This window comes from Lactuca virosa, chromosome 2 (assembly GCF_052849685.1).
Source record: "Lactuca virosa cultivar CGN04683 chromosome 2, Lactuca_virosa_CGN04683_v6, whole genome shotgun sequence".
Taxonomy (NCBI): domain Eukaryota; kingdom Viridiplantae; phylum Streptophyta; class Magnoliopsida; order Asterales; family Asteraceae; genus Lactuca; species Lactuca virosa.
Window position 1 is genome coordinate 225,588,479 of NC_136427.1, and position 16,389 is coordinate 225,604,867.

The 16,389-nt window shown below is 40.7% G+C and overlaps 1 protein-coding gene across 1 annotated transcript; it reads right to left on the reverse strand.

The window, feature by feature from the left end:
• Nucleotides 1-506: 506 nt before the first annotated feature.
• LOC145160310 (uncharacterized) lies at nucleotides 507-4,483 on the reverse strand. Its single transcript, XM_079079452.1, has 3 exons — nucleotides 4,279-4,483; nucleotides 4,069-4,190; nucleotides 507-756 (listed from the first exon to the last, which is right to left on the reverse strand). Exons 1-3 carry the CDS (start codon nucleotides 4,452-4,454, stop codon nucleotides 749-751), a joined length of 306 nt encoding a protein of 101 aa, XP_078935578.1. The 5' UTR covers nucleotides 4,455-4,483; the 3' UTR covers nucleotides 507-748.
• Between the last annotated feature and the right edge of the window lie 11,906 nt (nucleotides 4,484-16,389).

Below are 16,389 nucleotides of genomic sequence, written 5' to 3' on the forward strand. Positions count from 1 at the left end.
CCGTATTGATTATATTTCAATATTGTAAAACTAAAATTATTTAAATTTCAATATTGAAAAACTATTTTTAAGTTTAAAAAATCAGTTTATTTATATTTCAATTTATTTTAACTGTTTGCAAACGTTAAAAACAGTCTCTTTATATATTACAAACATTTGATCCACCTTTTTTTTCTATAGATATGTTTCGCATACCACAGACATTTTACCTCTTAAAAAATAAACAACACCTAAGTCACTACATTCGTATGTATAATGTGTATGTATAATGCACTGGGAACTTAATAGCCCAATTTGCTTAGACAGTTCAAACTTTAAATCACTTCTTAAATACAAATTTTATTAGGTCTAAAAGAAAACTAGTTTCTAAGGATATTTACGAATAATAGCTTAGCGTGAAATAGGAATAAAATGTAACGAATCTAAGTCAGATGATCATGGGGAACAAATCATCTGTACCAAACAAAGCAAAGAAAAAGCACAAAAACAAGACCACATGCACTGCATTTAACTTGCAAAAGCAAGGAGCAAGCAATGATGAATAAACCCAAAAAATGCATAAGAAAGTAGTTATACAATGTTTTTTTTCAATATATAATAATAATAAATTCTAAAAAAAAAACCTATGGGCTCAGAATCCATAGAACCCCTTTTTTACCTAAAGGGAAGTTCCACATGAATATTTTGTCCGTTGGTTTACACAGTGCTTGTTAGTGCAATGCTTTGCAACATGGTTCCAGAAGCATTATTAAGTACCTACACCAAATAGTTATTAGTATAATTACATTACCAAAAATATTTAACATTATAAATAATATTCTGTAAAATTGGAATATCTGAGTTTTAATCCGGTACGTCATAAACCACAAAAAACCATTATTCTATTTGAAATTTTATATCGAAATTATAAATGTTTATGTGTAAGCATAATGATATTAGCAAAAAAAATGAACACGATAATGATCATTTGAAGTAACAGAAAATGATATTATTTACTTTTTTCTATCAACACCTTGACCAAAAGCTTGTTATTAAACATATGATTTTTTAAGTTTGGTATCTAATTATATGTTTCCTGGGTATCAATTTGATTCTAAATGTCACTTTATTTTTAACTTTGTGAAGTAATGGTGTTATTTATCATGTTTTTAGATTAGAATGACTAATGGTTATTTATTTTAGATTATAATGCACTATAATTTACTTATTCTTTTATTGATACTAGTGTGTTAAAGATACTAGTGTGTTAATTCACAAGATTTGGCTTTGATTGTTATAAGGAGCATTTGGATTCAAGTATAGAACAAGTAAAAGTATATAGGAGTTAAGAATGTATGCTTAATATTTTAAGGAAATCAAGTAAACTTATTAAAGTGAGTTAGTACACCAAATTGCAATCCATAAACAGATTGTTGTTGGGTTTTGGGATGGAATACGAGTTTTAAGTTTTAACCTAAAAATTGTGTAATAATGGAATCAATATTACATGTTAAATGACAAATTTGGTGTTATTCGTAGAATACATTTGTGAGACTATGTATCTGTTTAAAAAAATGAGAGAATGGTTTCTTTATGTGGTTGGCATGATGATGCCAAAGGAAAATAAACTCAGAATGTGTTGTTTTTGTTGTAATTTATACACAGATTACATATGTAAAGAAAGGGTTAGTTAAATGGTCAAGGTTAAATAAATAAGGTCAAAAGGGTCCGGGCTTGGATTAAGGGTATTTTGGTTATTTCCCTTGTTAGGTAGGTTAAATGGAGTATAAGCATGGTTCTTGTGTTGTACTAGTCAGCTTTTGGATTTAGGATTTAAGTTAGAACTTAGGTCTATGGGAAAGTCTATCCTGAAGAATGGCAACAAGTTTTGTAATCTTTATGTTACAATCATTCAATAATAGTGATTTTTTTCTGCAATTAAATCATTGAATATAACAATTGCCATCAAAGCAAGAGCAAGTTCAATCCAGCAATGGCGTATAGGGTCGATGGTATAGAAAAAAGTTTAAGAGATTTAAGGGGCGTTTTCCTAACAGATCTTGTTCCTTGAAGCAGATGATGATGAAGAAAAAGATGGAATCACCGATAAAACAGCTAAATCAAACAATTCAAGACAATATTGACGTCATATCAAATTACGATCGATCAAAATGAAAAGTCTGAATAATAATAGTCGTTTCTTTGTAATTAAGAGCAAAAAACCCGAAATACATGTATTTAAATGAAGAAATCCAGACGGATGGATCTTAAGAGTTGAAAGATACTTTTAGTTAAACCAATTAACATTTGAAGAACAAGTACAACTCATTATTTCATTTAAAGATGATGTGTTATGATACGGTATCAGTATGAACACAACACATACGCCAACCATTCACGCGATGTGAGGACATGACAGTGATGTTATTAAAATAATTTCATTCCTGTTCAACTCAATCCATATACAAGCGATTTTCGACGCTAAAGCAGGATAGATTGAAGAAAGACACTATGTATTGAATCAATCCATTTATCATTCCATCCTCCCAAGGACTTATATTGATGTCCTTATATTGATTTAATACACGGTGGCTCTCTTCCATCGAACAATTGTGTTTTAGCGTCTAAAATCGCTTGTTTTTGTATCGAGTTCAACAAGAACGAAAGTTTTTAATAGCACCACTTTCATGTCCTACCATCGCATGAACGGTTAACATCTGTGTTCAAACTTCAAACTAATACTATCGCAAAGCATCACCTTCAAATGAAATAACAGCGACTTCTATTTGTTTTTATATGTTAATCAGTTTAAGTGAAGGTAACTTTCAGCTCTTAAGATCCAACCGGGTGGATTTCTTCCTTCAAATACAAATATAAGTAATTCGAGTTTCCTGCTCTTAATTGCAGATAAATGATTATTATCATTCAGATTGTTGATCGTAATTTGAATTGGTGTCATCAATGTCTTGAACTTTTTGATTTAGCTTTTCAATTGGTGATAAAATTGTTTCTACGTCAATTGATCCATCAATTGCTTCAAAAAACTGGTTTTCTATTTTGAAAACGTCCATCCAATCACTGAAACTGTTTTCTATATCATCAATCTTTTACGCCATTGTCAGATCAAACTTGAACTTGCTCTGATAACAATTGTTATACTCTAGTGTTTAGTGCAGAAAAAACTCACTAGTATTGAATGATTGTAATGTAATGATTACCAAACTAATTGTCATTTTAGAGGACAGACTCTCCAATAGAACCGAGTTTTAACTTGAACTCAAAAGTTGCCTAATAACAACACTAGACCCCTAGTTATACTCCACTAAACCAACCTAACAGGGAAATGACCTAAAGACTCTTAACCCAAGTCATGACCTTTTTTTTTACTTTATTTATATAACCTTGACCATTTGACTTCCCTTTCTCTGCATATCTAATCCATATATAAGGTACAACAGTTTTTCATGTTCAAAGAATTGACAACGTATAGGATGGATTACGGCTTAATGTTAGTAATTATTTAGAACAAAAACCTAAGGAACGACTCATTGGTTTAGTATTGTGGAATGTGGATCATCAATATTATTAAACATTGGTTGGGTAAATGTTCTATAACTGAATCATGATATCTTTTGTCGGTTAATGAGACAATGTTGTTTTAGATAACTTAAACCGCTCTCCATGGTTTGTTTGCTATGGTTATACAATCTTGAGTCATGATTTGTATATTAAGAGAGTGATTAGTTTATGGCATCTCTGTTCTTGGCATCAATATTCACATATACCACCATTTGAGATTAGTTTATGGCAAACCCGTTCTAATTTGTGCTTTACTGATGAGCTTCTATAATAATTCCACAAGACAAATATGTCCACCCTGAGAAGATTTTTCTTCCATTTTGCTGTTCAGTAAAGTGTTGTAAGTATCTTAGGTGTTCTAAGGAGTCTAGAAGTAAGTATGATGAGAATTGCTTGACCCAATATCATATATGGCCACTCTATCATGGTTGATCACATAATATGCATCCTTGTTAATTTCCAGAATAAGTTGCAAACAAAGCATTAATTGTAAAAGAACAAAGGCATTACCCTGAGAAAGCTCGCAACAAGCGCGCGCCTCTACGGCGACGTGAGACGTTAAGCGAGCAGCAGCAACCACACTGTGCAACGGCAGCAGCGATTGAGTGCAGCCAATTACTCCTCCAATAGTCCTTTTTAAATATATCACAGGCAATAATGAAATTAAATGATCATGTTAATTGAGAGCTAAATGGTGATGCGTATTGGTACTTATGTTACCCGAAACCAGGGATGGAAGATGTGGGGCCGGGACGGAGGCGGTGGCTGTGAGTGTGAGGGCTTGGTTGCGGAGGAGGACGGAGACGAGGGAGAGGAGTGGTGGTGGAACGACGGATTGTTGAAGATCTTGCGGTAGAGATCAGCGACCTCGGTAGGGATCCGCAGCGCCAAGCCATTGTTTTTGTGTGAAAATTGAAATGCTGAAAACAATTTAAGGCTTGAAGGGTTGAAGGCTTTAAGCCGCAGTCTATTTGGGCTAAAATTCTTAAAGATCAGAGAAATGGATCGGGCCGATCTAGGATCTACTCCTTGCTTGATTTTCTTTTAACCAATTCAATTTTAGAAATTGTTTTCTAAATTTTCTACATATATTTTTTTTATGTGTGTTTTTTTTTAAGATTTCACTTTTACAAACTAACTTATTTACAAAATCCATTTCTAAGTTTTTTTTTTTAATACTTAATTTGATGAATATAAAGGTTACAAAAATTCATTTTTACCTATTCGTTTTGATAAGTCCGTTTTTTCATCTTTATTTAAAGTTGTAAGAAATTTACAAATTTTGTAAAAAGTAAAAATATTTAAAAAAAATGCACTTATATTTTCGATAAAAATGAATTTCTAAAAAGTTGTATAAAAGATAATACTTAAAAAAAATATTAGCGAATTTGTAATAAAAGACATTAAAACTAAATTATTAAAAAAAATAGGGACAAATTTCTAACAAAAATAAAGTTCAGTCAAAATTATTTTAAAAAAATAAGTAACATGTAAACATGCTCCAAAACACACTCAATAATCAGTTTTGGAGGATATTATACATCTTTTAGTTTTGAAACCAAGTCTTGTGTGTTTTTAAGACTTTTTGTTTGTCAGCTTAAATTGATTAAATGACTAAGTTGTAACCTTCTAATTTTCGGGAATGAGATTTTAGGAATTTCATGCAATTAAAGAAGCCTACTCAACAAGTTGAAGGCTCCAACTCGTCGTGTTGAGATTAGTCAGTCCGCGTGATTTAACAGGTCTACTCGACGAGTCGGAGGACCCCCAACTCGACAAGTAGGAGTTGAATGAGAAAACCCTAATTTTCAGGGTTTTACACCCTATTTAAAGGATCATTAGCCTCCCTCTGCCTCCCTTACCGTCCCCCTTGAGCTCAGAAAACTCTAATCGCGCCTACTCTCCATTTTTGTGTGTTAAGAACCTTGGAAGGTGGATTTTGTGAAGAGAGCTTGAAGTCTAAGGAGCTTGGAGCAAGGAGAAGCTTGTGGATCTGATTTCTACTTCATCTTAGCAGCATCTTGAAGGTGGTTGAGTTCGTGGCTGTGATTCGGGAGTTTGACCTTATCACTACAGTTCGATATCGTGAGGTGAGTTCTTCTCACTATATCAACAGGGTCTACGGTACCAAGGCCGGCCCTTTACGGTTGTATCCTGGTTATAGGATAGTTTCTATGTTAGTGATCTATTAGATCAGTATCCTGTTTATAAGATGATTGTTATGTTAGTGATCTGTTAGATCGGTATCCTGGTTATAGGATGGTTGCTATGTTAGTAATCTGTTAGATCGGTATCCTGGTTATAGGATGGTTGCTATATTAGTGATCTGTTAGATCTGTATGACTATCTGTACATGTTAGCTTCCGTATGATATTTATGTGCACATGTTTGTTTGATTGGGGGTTGGGTTGAGGCGGTCATGCTTTGTGCTTGTGCCAACATACCCAGGGCAGACCAGATAGACTGCAGACCCGGTTAGGGCGTACTAATCAGGACGAAGGCCCGACAAGCGGTCCGGATAGGCTGAAGGCCCGCGAGGCGGTCCAGACGTACTGATGGCTGGGAGAGCGGTCCAGATAGACTGATAGCCTGCGAGGCGGTCCAGTCAGGCTGATGGCTCATTATTCATGTTGTTTTGTATATGATATGGTTATATTTGTATGGCGTCGATATTTTGGGGGAACTCACTAAGCTTCGGGCTTACAGTTGTTGATTATGTTTCAGGTACTTCTGATGATCGCGGGAAGGCGAAAGCGTGATCGTGCACCTCCTTATGTTTTTATGATTTGATTCTGGGGATACTCTGATATGATACTATTTTGAAAACAAATTGTAATAATATAATGGTTTTAAATGTTTTAAAAAGTTTTAAATTTGCATGATGTTTGAGGGTGTTTCAAGTTGGTATCAGAGCCTTGGTTTGAGTGAATTAGAGGAAACACTCGTGTGTATCCAATCTCAAACCGAGGACAAGATTTTTAAAATGATTTTCAAATGGTTTCAAAATACTAAAGGAGGATGCAAGTGTACGATCAGCAGGAGCCAGTAAGTAGACCCCAAAATACCTTACGGATTATTTGATTTATGTGATATGTTAGAACAACATGCTAGTACTAGGCTTGGGATCTTCAGGAATTGCATGATTGAATTGCCTAATTATATGATGCCTGATAGCCTAGGGTTTTCCTCGTATGAAATTGACATCATTATTGAAGTTGCTTAGTGTATACATCACGGTTGTACATAATTAAGATCTTATAGCCTGAGAATGTTTGGTTTGACCTTATTTCCTGTTCTTGTATGATTAATGGCTTAGGGTAGGATCATGTATTCGTCTATAGGGTCCAGTGTTATGTATGGCAAGTATACACTAGTGTTGCAGGGTTAGTGGAAGTTTCATGGATGAGTTGTCTGGGATCAGTCCGCCAGTTATGAGATATTTAGCCTTCCTCTAGGAGTGAGGATTGAGCTCATGCCATGCTTACGTATAGTGTTAGGGCATTGTGATGATACTTGAGACAAATATGGGTAGGTGTAGAAGGTAGTATGGGCCCGTACTACTGAAAGCACAGGACCCATACACGAAGCAAGGAAGTCACAACCCCTAGGGTTTTGTTGGGAGTTGGTTCCCGGATTATTATATGGAATATCTGATATCTTCCTGGTATATTCAACATGGTCATTAGTAGACGATTTGTGACTGGATCCGGGTCAGGATCAGGAGATGGCAGACAGGAAGCACCAGCAGTGCCCGAGATTGTCGGCCATATGGGGCCAGACGAGATGGACGCCAGGATTCGGGAGATCCTGCATGATGAGGTTGCTGCGATGTTCCGGGCTCAGTTATCGGAGATGTTTGGGTCTATCAAGACTGCCATGATGGATTATTTCGATGAGCGTTATGCATCCCTCACTGAGACGGCTGCCGCAACAACTACAACAGCTGTAACGGTGGCAGGAGGAGGAGCCAGTCGGGCTTTTCAATACCGGGACTTCGATAACACGAAGCCCCCAACTTTTGATGGAGTACAGGACCCTATTGTAGCCATGAGGTGGTTGTCGGACATGGAGGGGTGTTTCTTCACGTGCTCATGTCCTGCTGACCAGAAGGTCAGATGTGCCCTGAACCTGCTGAGGTCCGGGGCAAAGAACTGGTGGAGGTTGATGACGGGGTCGTATATAGATGATCAGAGAGATGCGGTTACTTGGGAGCAGTTCGGGGATATGTTTCGCGCTCGCTACATTCCACGGTCGAGGGGGAGCGGTTAGCCCAAGAGTTCTTGGAGTTGAGACAGGATGCTGAGACGGTGACGGAGATCACCCGTATGTTCAATGAGAGGGTGATGTTTTACCCGGAGTTTGCTTCCGAGCAGGCTCAGATGACACATTATCTGAGCATGCTCAAGACTGACATCCGTCAGTTTGCTGCTACCCAACGTTGTGATACACTGCTAGAGTTACAGGAGGCTGCTAGGCGGCGTGAGCTGGAGATCGAGTTACAGTTACGGGAGCAGAGGCAGGCCCCCGCGCAGTCACAGTCGGCGCCAAAGCGGTCTAAGACCGTTGATTCTGGGTCGGGAGGCCAGCAGGACCGCACTTATGGAAAGTGCGGGAAGGGTCACTCAGGAGTTTGTAGATATGGTAGTGCATGTCGCAAATGCGGCAAGGAGGGGAACTTTGCGAGGGATTGCCGCCAGCTAGCCTCGGTTCAGGATATGAGGATATGCTACCACTGCCATCAGGTTGGTCACGTGAAGACCAACTATCCACAGCTCGTTGCAAGGCCGGCGCAGGCTCTAGCGTCGGCCACACTGAGGGTTACTAACAGGGGTCAGGGTAGAGCAGAGCCTCCGAAGGCTCGGGGACGCGCCTTCCAGCTTACAGCCGATGAGGCCAGAACAGCACCTGATGCGGTTGCCGGTATGTTTCTACCTCTTATCTTACTATTCATGATTATATTGTGAACTTTCATTTGCCCTCTGCATAAGACGTTAGGACATGGGAAGGTCTGGGAATTTTAGTATCGAAGGGTTGTAGATGGTTAGGATCCAGGGATGCATTTCAGGATGAGAAGTTAGGATAGAGAATCACCATTCCAGGTTCAGTAGTTGTAATCTGGAGATTTAGAAGTATTCAACTGGGATTCAAGTTTCTCTTGAAGTTCGGTTGCTCCATGCCGGAGGGTTGTTCTGCATAGGTTATTCATTCCAGGGCTAATCATTCCATGGTTAAGTATGGTAATACCTGGTAGGGACGGTTAAGCCGTGTTTTGGTTTCGCCACAGTAGGTAGTGGTTAGTGCTCCAAGTGGGGGAGAATTGAGGTTGGGTTCGACTTACGTATAGGGTTAGGTCGGGATTATAGTCTGCGGATTGGATCAAGAGTTCGAACCCCGAGTGGAAGAGAGCTGGTCATTTATGGACAGGGCGCCAGGATGAGTTCAAGGTTTTGCTCAACGGACCTAGGGCGGCCCAGATAGACTGAAGGCCAACGGGGTGTACCTGTCAGGCTGAAGGCCCGAAGAACGGTCCAGACAGGTTGAAGGCCCGGAGGGGCGGTCCAGACATGCTGAAGGTTCTGAGAGTGGTCCATATAGGCTAAAGGCCAGGTGAGGTGGTCCAGTCATGCTGAAGACTCTGTATGTATTTTGTTAGATCTACGTTCTAGTATTGAGGATGCTACTTTGTGATAATAACCTGTGGAATTGTACGTTCCGTACTTGCGGGTTATCACTTATAGAGTGCCCTTAGGGACCGTCGGTGGTCATGTACGAGAGCCTAGAAACTCATGAGTTGCAACTTGTTTCAAGAGGGAATCATGCGTGGTGGAGTTTCAGTATTGCGAGGCTTGTTTGGTGACGTGAGGAACGTTGATTAGGCCTTTTGGGCAGCGGAGGAAGGCGGGTACCTTCAGGCCCGAAGGATTGGGCCACTGACGAGAAGACGATAGTGTCGGTAGGTTATCGGGAGCATTCCAGTCATAGGTTGTGGGCCTGGAAAGTCGTAAGTCTGTTGGTTGGATAAAGGAAGCAGTAAGGACTGAGGGGAGTATCAGCCAAGTATCAACATGAATCCGGGGAATGTTTGCCCCGTATTCCTGCATGTTCGCAAGTTGTTGTTAGGGATCGGATGTAATGCGGAAGTTCTTGGTTGATCATCTTCTTTCGTCGCTCCGGAGTTTGGTAGCGGCATGGTAAAGAGTCAAAGGTTTTACTAAGGTTTTGGTGTATCATATGGAGTCAGATTGTGAAAGGTTCGCTATCGACCTGTTTGAGGGTCTTCTCTGTATGATTTGTGGTAGTTTCAGTTAGAAACTTGGGGTGGATTCATGGACTGCCATTTCGGGATGGCTTATAGTGGAAACTTGCGTTGGGTATCGCAGGTGTATCCGTGTGAGGCGGTCCTTCTTTATGCAGTAGGCCAAGATACCAGGTGCGGACCGACTGTAAGTCATAGGCACGGAGGCTCCAGGGGAGCGGTAGGGTTGAGGCGGTAGGCCAACAAACCCTGAGAATTTCAACCCGATGGTTGATCGGATTCGACATGTTGATATTCCAGCCCGAGGCTGATCGGGCCAGTCATGGATGTTTGAGGTTATGAGCTAGCAGTGATGTGGAAATTGGTTCGGGAGTTAAGGGAAGCATTGCCGGTCGGCACAGAAGGTTCATTCCCCAGTTGTCTCCTGTTATTCATTATATCCCTGGGAGTTGGGTCATCAGAACGAGCTTTCTCTTGAAGGAGTACGTAATCTTTTGTCAAGAAAAGAATTATAGGTAGCAACGTATGATCTATGATTTTGGTTCTGACAAGAACTTCAGATTTTCCGGTTATGATCCGCTTCAGGAAGAAGGGAAGATGGTCCCCGACAGATTGGTCCATCTCGGGTTATTGCCAGGGTTGGCAAGGTGACGTTTATACTGAATCTTCCAGAGGAGCCCAATAAGATTCATAGCACCCTCCATGTCTCGCAGTTGCAAGGGGGCGCGTCGGACGGGGATGTCATGGCATCATTGGGTGATATTCAGGTCGATGAGCGTTTAAATTACGTCGAGAGGCCGGTAGCTTTCTTGGGACGAAAGGTGAAGACTTTGCATAGCAAGGAGATACCTTTGGTAAAGGTACAAGTGGAAAGATCGGAGGGGATCCGAGTAGGTTTGGAAGCCGGAGACTGGAATGCAAAAGCATTGTCCGGATTTGTCCACTGCAGTAGGCTTCGAGAATGAAGCCTAGTTCAAGTGGAGGAGAGTTGTAACATCCTGATTTTCGGGAATGAGATTTTAGGAATTTCATGCAATTAAAGAAGCCTACTCGACAAGTTGAAGGCCCCAACTTGTCGTGTAGAGATTAGTCAGCCCGCGTGATTTATGAGGTCTACTCGACGAGTCGGAGTACCCCAACTCGACGAGTAGGAGCTGAATGAGAAAACCCTAATTTCTAGGGTTTTACACCCTATTTAAAGGATCATTAACCTCCCTCTGCCTCCCTTACCGTCCCCCTTGAGCTCAGAAAACTCTAATCGTGCCTACTCTCCATTTTTGTGTGTTAAGAACCTTGGAAGGTGGATTTTGTGAATAGAGCTTGAAGTCTAAGGAGCTTGGAGCAAGGAGAAGCTTGTGGATCTGATTTCTATTTCATCTTAGCAGCATCTTGAAGGTGGTTGAGTTCGTGGCTGTGATTCGGGAGTTTGACCTTATCACTACAGTTCGACATCGTGAGGTGAGTTCTTCTCAGTATATCAACAGGGTCTACGGCACCAAGGCCGACCCTTTTATGGTTGTATCCTGGTTATAGGATGATTGTTATGTTAGTGATCTGTTAGATTGGTATCCTGGTTTGAAACATCCAAAAAATACTGCCTAAAAATTTCGTTTATAATGCAATAATAAAACCATAAACATCCTCATCATATAAAAGTCATAAGTCATGTATCAAAGTCACATGTCAAAATATATCAGAGTATAAATATCCCAGGCTAAACAAATGGTGTGTGCACTGCAATCTTCCTGAGCTCCTCTTTTGAAAACTGAAATACCTGAAACCAAAACTGAAAACAGTAAGCACGAAGCTTAGTGAGTCTCCCCAATCTACCACATACCATACACATAATCACATAACTCGGGCCTAGCCCACTGCATCGGGCCCACCCGGCATCGGACCGTAATCTGGTACACATATAAACATATCAACAATGCATATAACATAAACACATAACATAAACATAACTTTGGGACACTGCCCAACTTTATCGGGACGAACCCGGCATCGGCTTACCCGACATCGGAGTCCTGCCCAGCATCGGGCTCACCCCGGCATCAGACCACGTCTGGCATCGGGCTCACCTCGACATTGGGCTTACCCCGACATACACATCATAACATATATCATAAACATATAACATAAGCATATAACATACATCGGGTTTACCCCGGCATCGGGCTTACCCCGGAACACATAACACATAACATATAAGCTAACATACATCGGGCTTGCCCCGACATCGGGCTTACCCCAGAATACATAACATATAACAGATACACTAACACACATCGGGCTTGCCCCGACATCGGGCTTACCTCGGAACACATAACATATAACAGATACACTAACATACATCGGGCTTGCCCCGGAACACATAACACATAACATGCATGAATCACAAAGACATCAAGCATACATATACTCTTCTCGGGACCGCCCCGGCATCGGACCGTAGTCCGGAAATACTAACAACTAAACGGGCCGGCATTGTGGCCTTAGACCCGTTCCTACTGGAAGAGAACTCACCTCACATTGCTGAAGTCCCGCTGATAAAACCCTAGTTGGTGGATGACAGATTCACGAATCTGTCAACATCAAAATAACACCCAATTAATGATTGGGTTCCAACACATATCCATAAATACATGGTTGGGGTAAAAGACTACTTTACCCCTAACTTAGCTTGACTCAAGCCCAAGGCCCAAAAGTCTAATAATGAACCAAGGCCCAACTATCGCCCAATTTTCCAAATTGGGCCCAACCTCTACATGGTCTTGCCTTAAGGCCCAACCATTTATTCTTGGTCCAACACTTGACATTCTGATGGCCCAATATCATATAACCATCAAGGCCCAAACTATGGCCCATCTATGGCCCAAATTTCCAAATTGGGCCCAAACCCTCATATAGGCCTTACCCTAAAGCCCATCTAAATATTCTAGTCCATATGATCATTCTTGGATGGACCATTATTGGCCCAATTACTAAAAGCCAATAGAAAGGCCCAAGTTAAGGCCTAGGTGAAATTAGGGTTTCACATAAAATGACAATTAAGATTAAGTGTTTCTCACTTAATCCATTAAGGAATTAATCCATTAAGTCCCTCACTCTACTAGATAAGTCATATGGTGTGATTGGGTGTAATTCACAATTCCATTCCAATGGCCCAAATGTGGGTCCCAATAAGTTCAAGACCCATATATCGAAAATTAGGGTTTTCTTAGCCCTAATTAGGTTTTCCCACCCAATCATAGCCCAATAGGCCCAAAACTAAATCTTTAGGCCCATTAGGGTTTCATTAGGCCCACTAGGGTTTCACAAGTTGGGCACCACCCACTACCACCTCGGGTAGTGGTGGTCAACGGCGGCTCACGGCGGCGGCCACCACCTCACGGTGGTGGTTAGGGTTCTAGTCCAATCGAGTCCAAACACTCCAAAAGCAATCCAATCACAAACTAAGCACACCGTCACCCGACACGGCGGCCGGTGGCGGCAGAAGGCGGCAGCCACCACCCTGGTGGTGGTTTCGAGTATTCCTTGATTATTCCGTTACAGATTACAACATACAAAGCAAAATACCAATAACACACACACCCACTAAGCTAAAAACACACACACAACCACCTTGTGGTGGCCGGTGGTGGTAGATGGTGGCAGCGACCACCTCACCGTGGTGGTGGTGGCTTTTCTTGGGAATTACGGCCAAACAAGCCAACACCACTTTACTAAAATAAACACACACACTCTCTATCTGTTCACAAAACGACCCCAGCCACCCACCTGGTGGCACACGGCGGCAACAGCAACACAAAACGGCGGCAACAACGGTGCTTACGGCAGCAGCAACGACGGTTTCCGATGACAGCAGCAACATTCAGCTCTTCCGGCTTCTCCCACAGTGTCATCGCTTCTTCCCATCGGACTTAGTTCTTGCCAGCAGCAGATGCAACGATGGTGGCGATGTAACAGTACTAGCGGTTAACGGCGGCGGCTGGAACGTTGCACCGAAGAACGGAGAAGGAGAAGCAGCGACTTGCGAACAGCAACACCGACAGAAAGAGAGAAGGAGAAGAAAGGTGGCGAAGGGATGATGACAGTGATTGCTCGCCGATGTTCCGCCCTCGGAGACTTCCCTTGCAGCGCTGGTCGTCGCCGGAAGAAGAGTAGTGGCAGTGGTGGCTCAACGAAAGGAACGGCGGCGTTGGGGTGGGGAAATAAGGTGGAGGCGGCTGTAGAATACCCTAGGGTTAGGGTTTCTTCCCATAAGCATGCCACGAGGAGGGTAGGAGGGGTTGATAGGTTTAAACCCCGTCTCCACTCCCAAACTTATATATATACATATGACACTTTTGGTCCCTCCTCCATAAATATTTTCCACTTTAAGTCCATAAATTACCCTTTAGCCCCTGATTCCACAAATTTCTTTCATTTTAGGTCTAAAACTTACCAAATAGCCCCGTGCCCTCAGACATCTTTACAAATTGAATCCGGAATTTACCAGTTAGCCCTTGTTTCCCAAAAATCTATTCAAATTAAGCCCCAATAATTTACAAGCAGTCTCTGCCTTCATAAATATTTACAAACCACTCCGGAACTTACACTTTTAACCCCCAACTTCTATAATTGTAGTAATTAACTCCTCGAGACCAACACTTTGCTATATAATTATTGATTTTAGGGCTAGTATTCATCTATTAATTTGTTCATTTATTTATTTAATAAACGGGGTGTTACATGGTTATAGGATGGTTGTTATGTTAGTGATTTGTTAGATCGGTATCCTGGTTATAGGATGGTTGCTATGTTAGTAATCTGTTAGATCGGTATCCTGGTTATAGGATGGTTGCTATATTAGTGATCTGTTAGATCTGTATGACTATCTGTACATGTTAGCTTCCGTATGATATTTATGTGCACATGTTTGTTTGATTGGGGGTTGGGTTGAGGCGGTCATGCTTTGTGCTTGTGCCAACATACCCAGGGTGGATCAGATAGACTGGATACCCGATTAGGGCGTACTAGTCAGGACGAAAGCCCGACGAGCGGTCAGGATAGGCTGAAGGCCTGCGAGGCGGTCCAGACGTGCCGATGGCTCGGAGAGTGGTCCAGATAGACTGATGGCCTACGAGGCGGTCCAGTCAGGATGATGGCTCATTATGCATGTTGTTGTGTATATGATATGGTTATATTTGTATGGCGTTGGTATTTTGGGGGAACTCACTAAGTTTCAGGCTTACAGTTGTTGATTATGTTTCATGTACTTCTGATGATCGTGGGAAGGCGAAGGCGTGATCGTGCACCTCCTTATGTTTTTATGATTTGATTATGGGGATACTCTAACATGATACTATTTTGAAAACAAATTGTAATAATCTAATGGTTTTAAATGTTTTGAAAAGTTTTAAATTGGCATGATGCTTGAGGGTGTTTCATAAGCCAATTTTAGTCATCAATCAATTCCATACCAAATATCTAGCTCTGTTAAAAAAAACACTATGAGTGTTTACAGTACAGTTTCAAGTCAAAATCGCAAACTATATTATAAAGACTACAAATATTATGACATGATATAGTTAGACTTGAGGGAGTGGACGACAAAGAGGCCCTAACAAGGGTGTGATGGAAAGGAAGAGGTTGAGGTGGAAGATGTAGTGGTAAGGTAGGGTTGGATAGAGTTGGGTGTTGTTGGCACACGTTTGGCATCGACGCTTGAAAATGGAATGTCGAAAAGAGAAGAAGAAGATGAAGGTGGTGCAACTTGGCATGCTCGGCACTCACTCCTCCAAGTCCTAAAGTTCGAACCAAAAAGATGTTAATAATGATAAGTTTCTAGCAAAAAAACACATATTATCATATACCCTCATTTACTAGTAGATAATGTTATATGGAATGGGACATAAAACTCACGCGTCATCCCATATGGCATTAAAAGTCACACGTCCCTTTTTCTAAAACACCACCCCTCATTTCAGTAACTGGAAGGCAGCGTAATTCCACTTACGCCTCCTCACAATCTCTCTCTTCCTATCCCTCTCTATCTGTCTCTTCTTTCCTCTCTTCCTATTGGCAAACACCATTTCTCAACAGAAGTAAGTATGTAGTGAAAGAGTATTTGGGTGATGTGGCGTGTTGTTACTCAAGGTAAATTGGAGATGCATTCCGTATAACCTAAGATTCAAACACAAAAACCATCTCAACAAGCAAAACTTAGAAAGTTATAAACTGCATATTTGCAATATGTATAGTACATCATATTAATGAATTATGCTTTGCCATTACATAAACAATCCAAACATTTTTTTAGAAAACCCATTTTCCTACGTATATAATAATAAATACATTACCAAAAAATGCTATTTTTTTAAAATTAAATCTTAAACAGCTCTATAATAGACAGTGTGCGGCAAACTTTTGGTACATAAAGATAATGTTTCAATTTTTATTTGCAATTAAGACATATCATGATAAATCCGACAAAATGAATTCACTTATAAAAGTACTACAATTCAATATGCAAATACTTATTTATTTAATCCAATATTATAACTTATTGAATCAACTAATTTTGACCAGGA

What these genes read in the sequence shown, in the direction of transcription:
- LOC145160310 (XM_079079452.1), bottom strand. Translation starts at nt 4,454, where the DNA reads ATGGCTTGGCGCTGCGGATCCCTACCGAGGTCGCTGATCTCTACCGCA. An exon ending in TCTTCCATCCCTGGTTTCGG is followed by an intron (nt 4,191 to 4,278) that starts GTAACATAAGTA and finishes ATATTTAAAAAG; the next exon opens with GACTATTGGAGGAGTAATTG.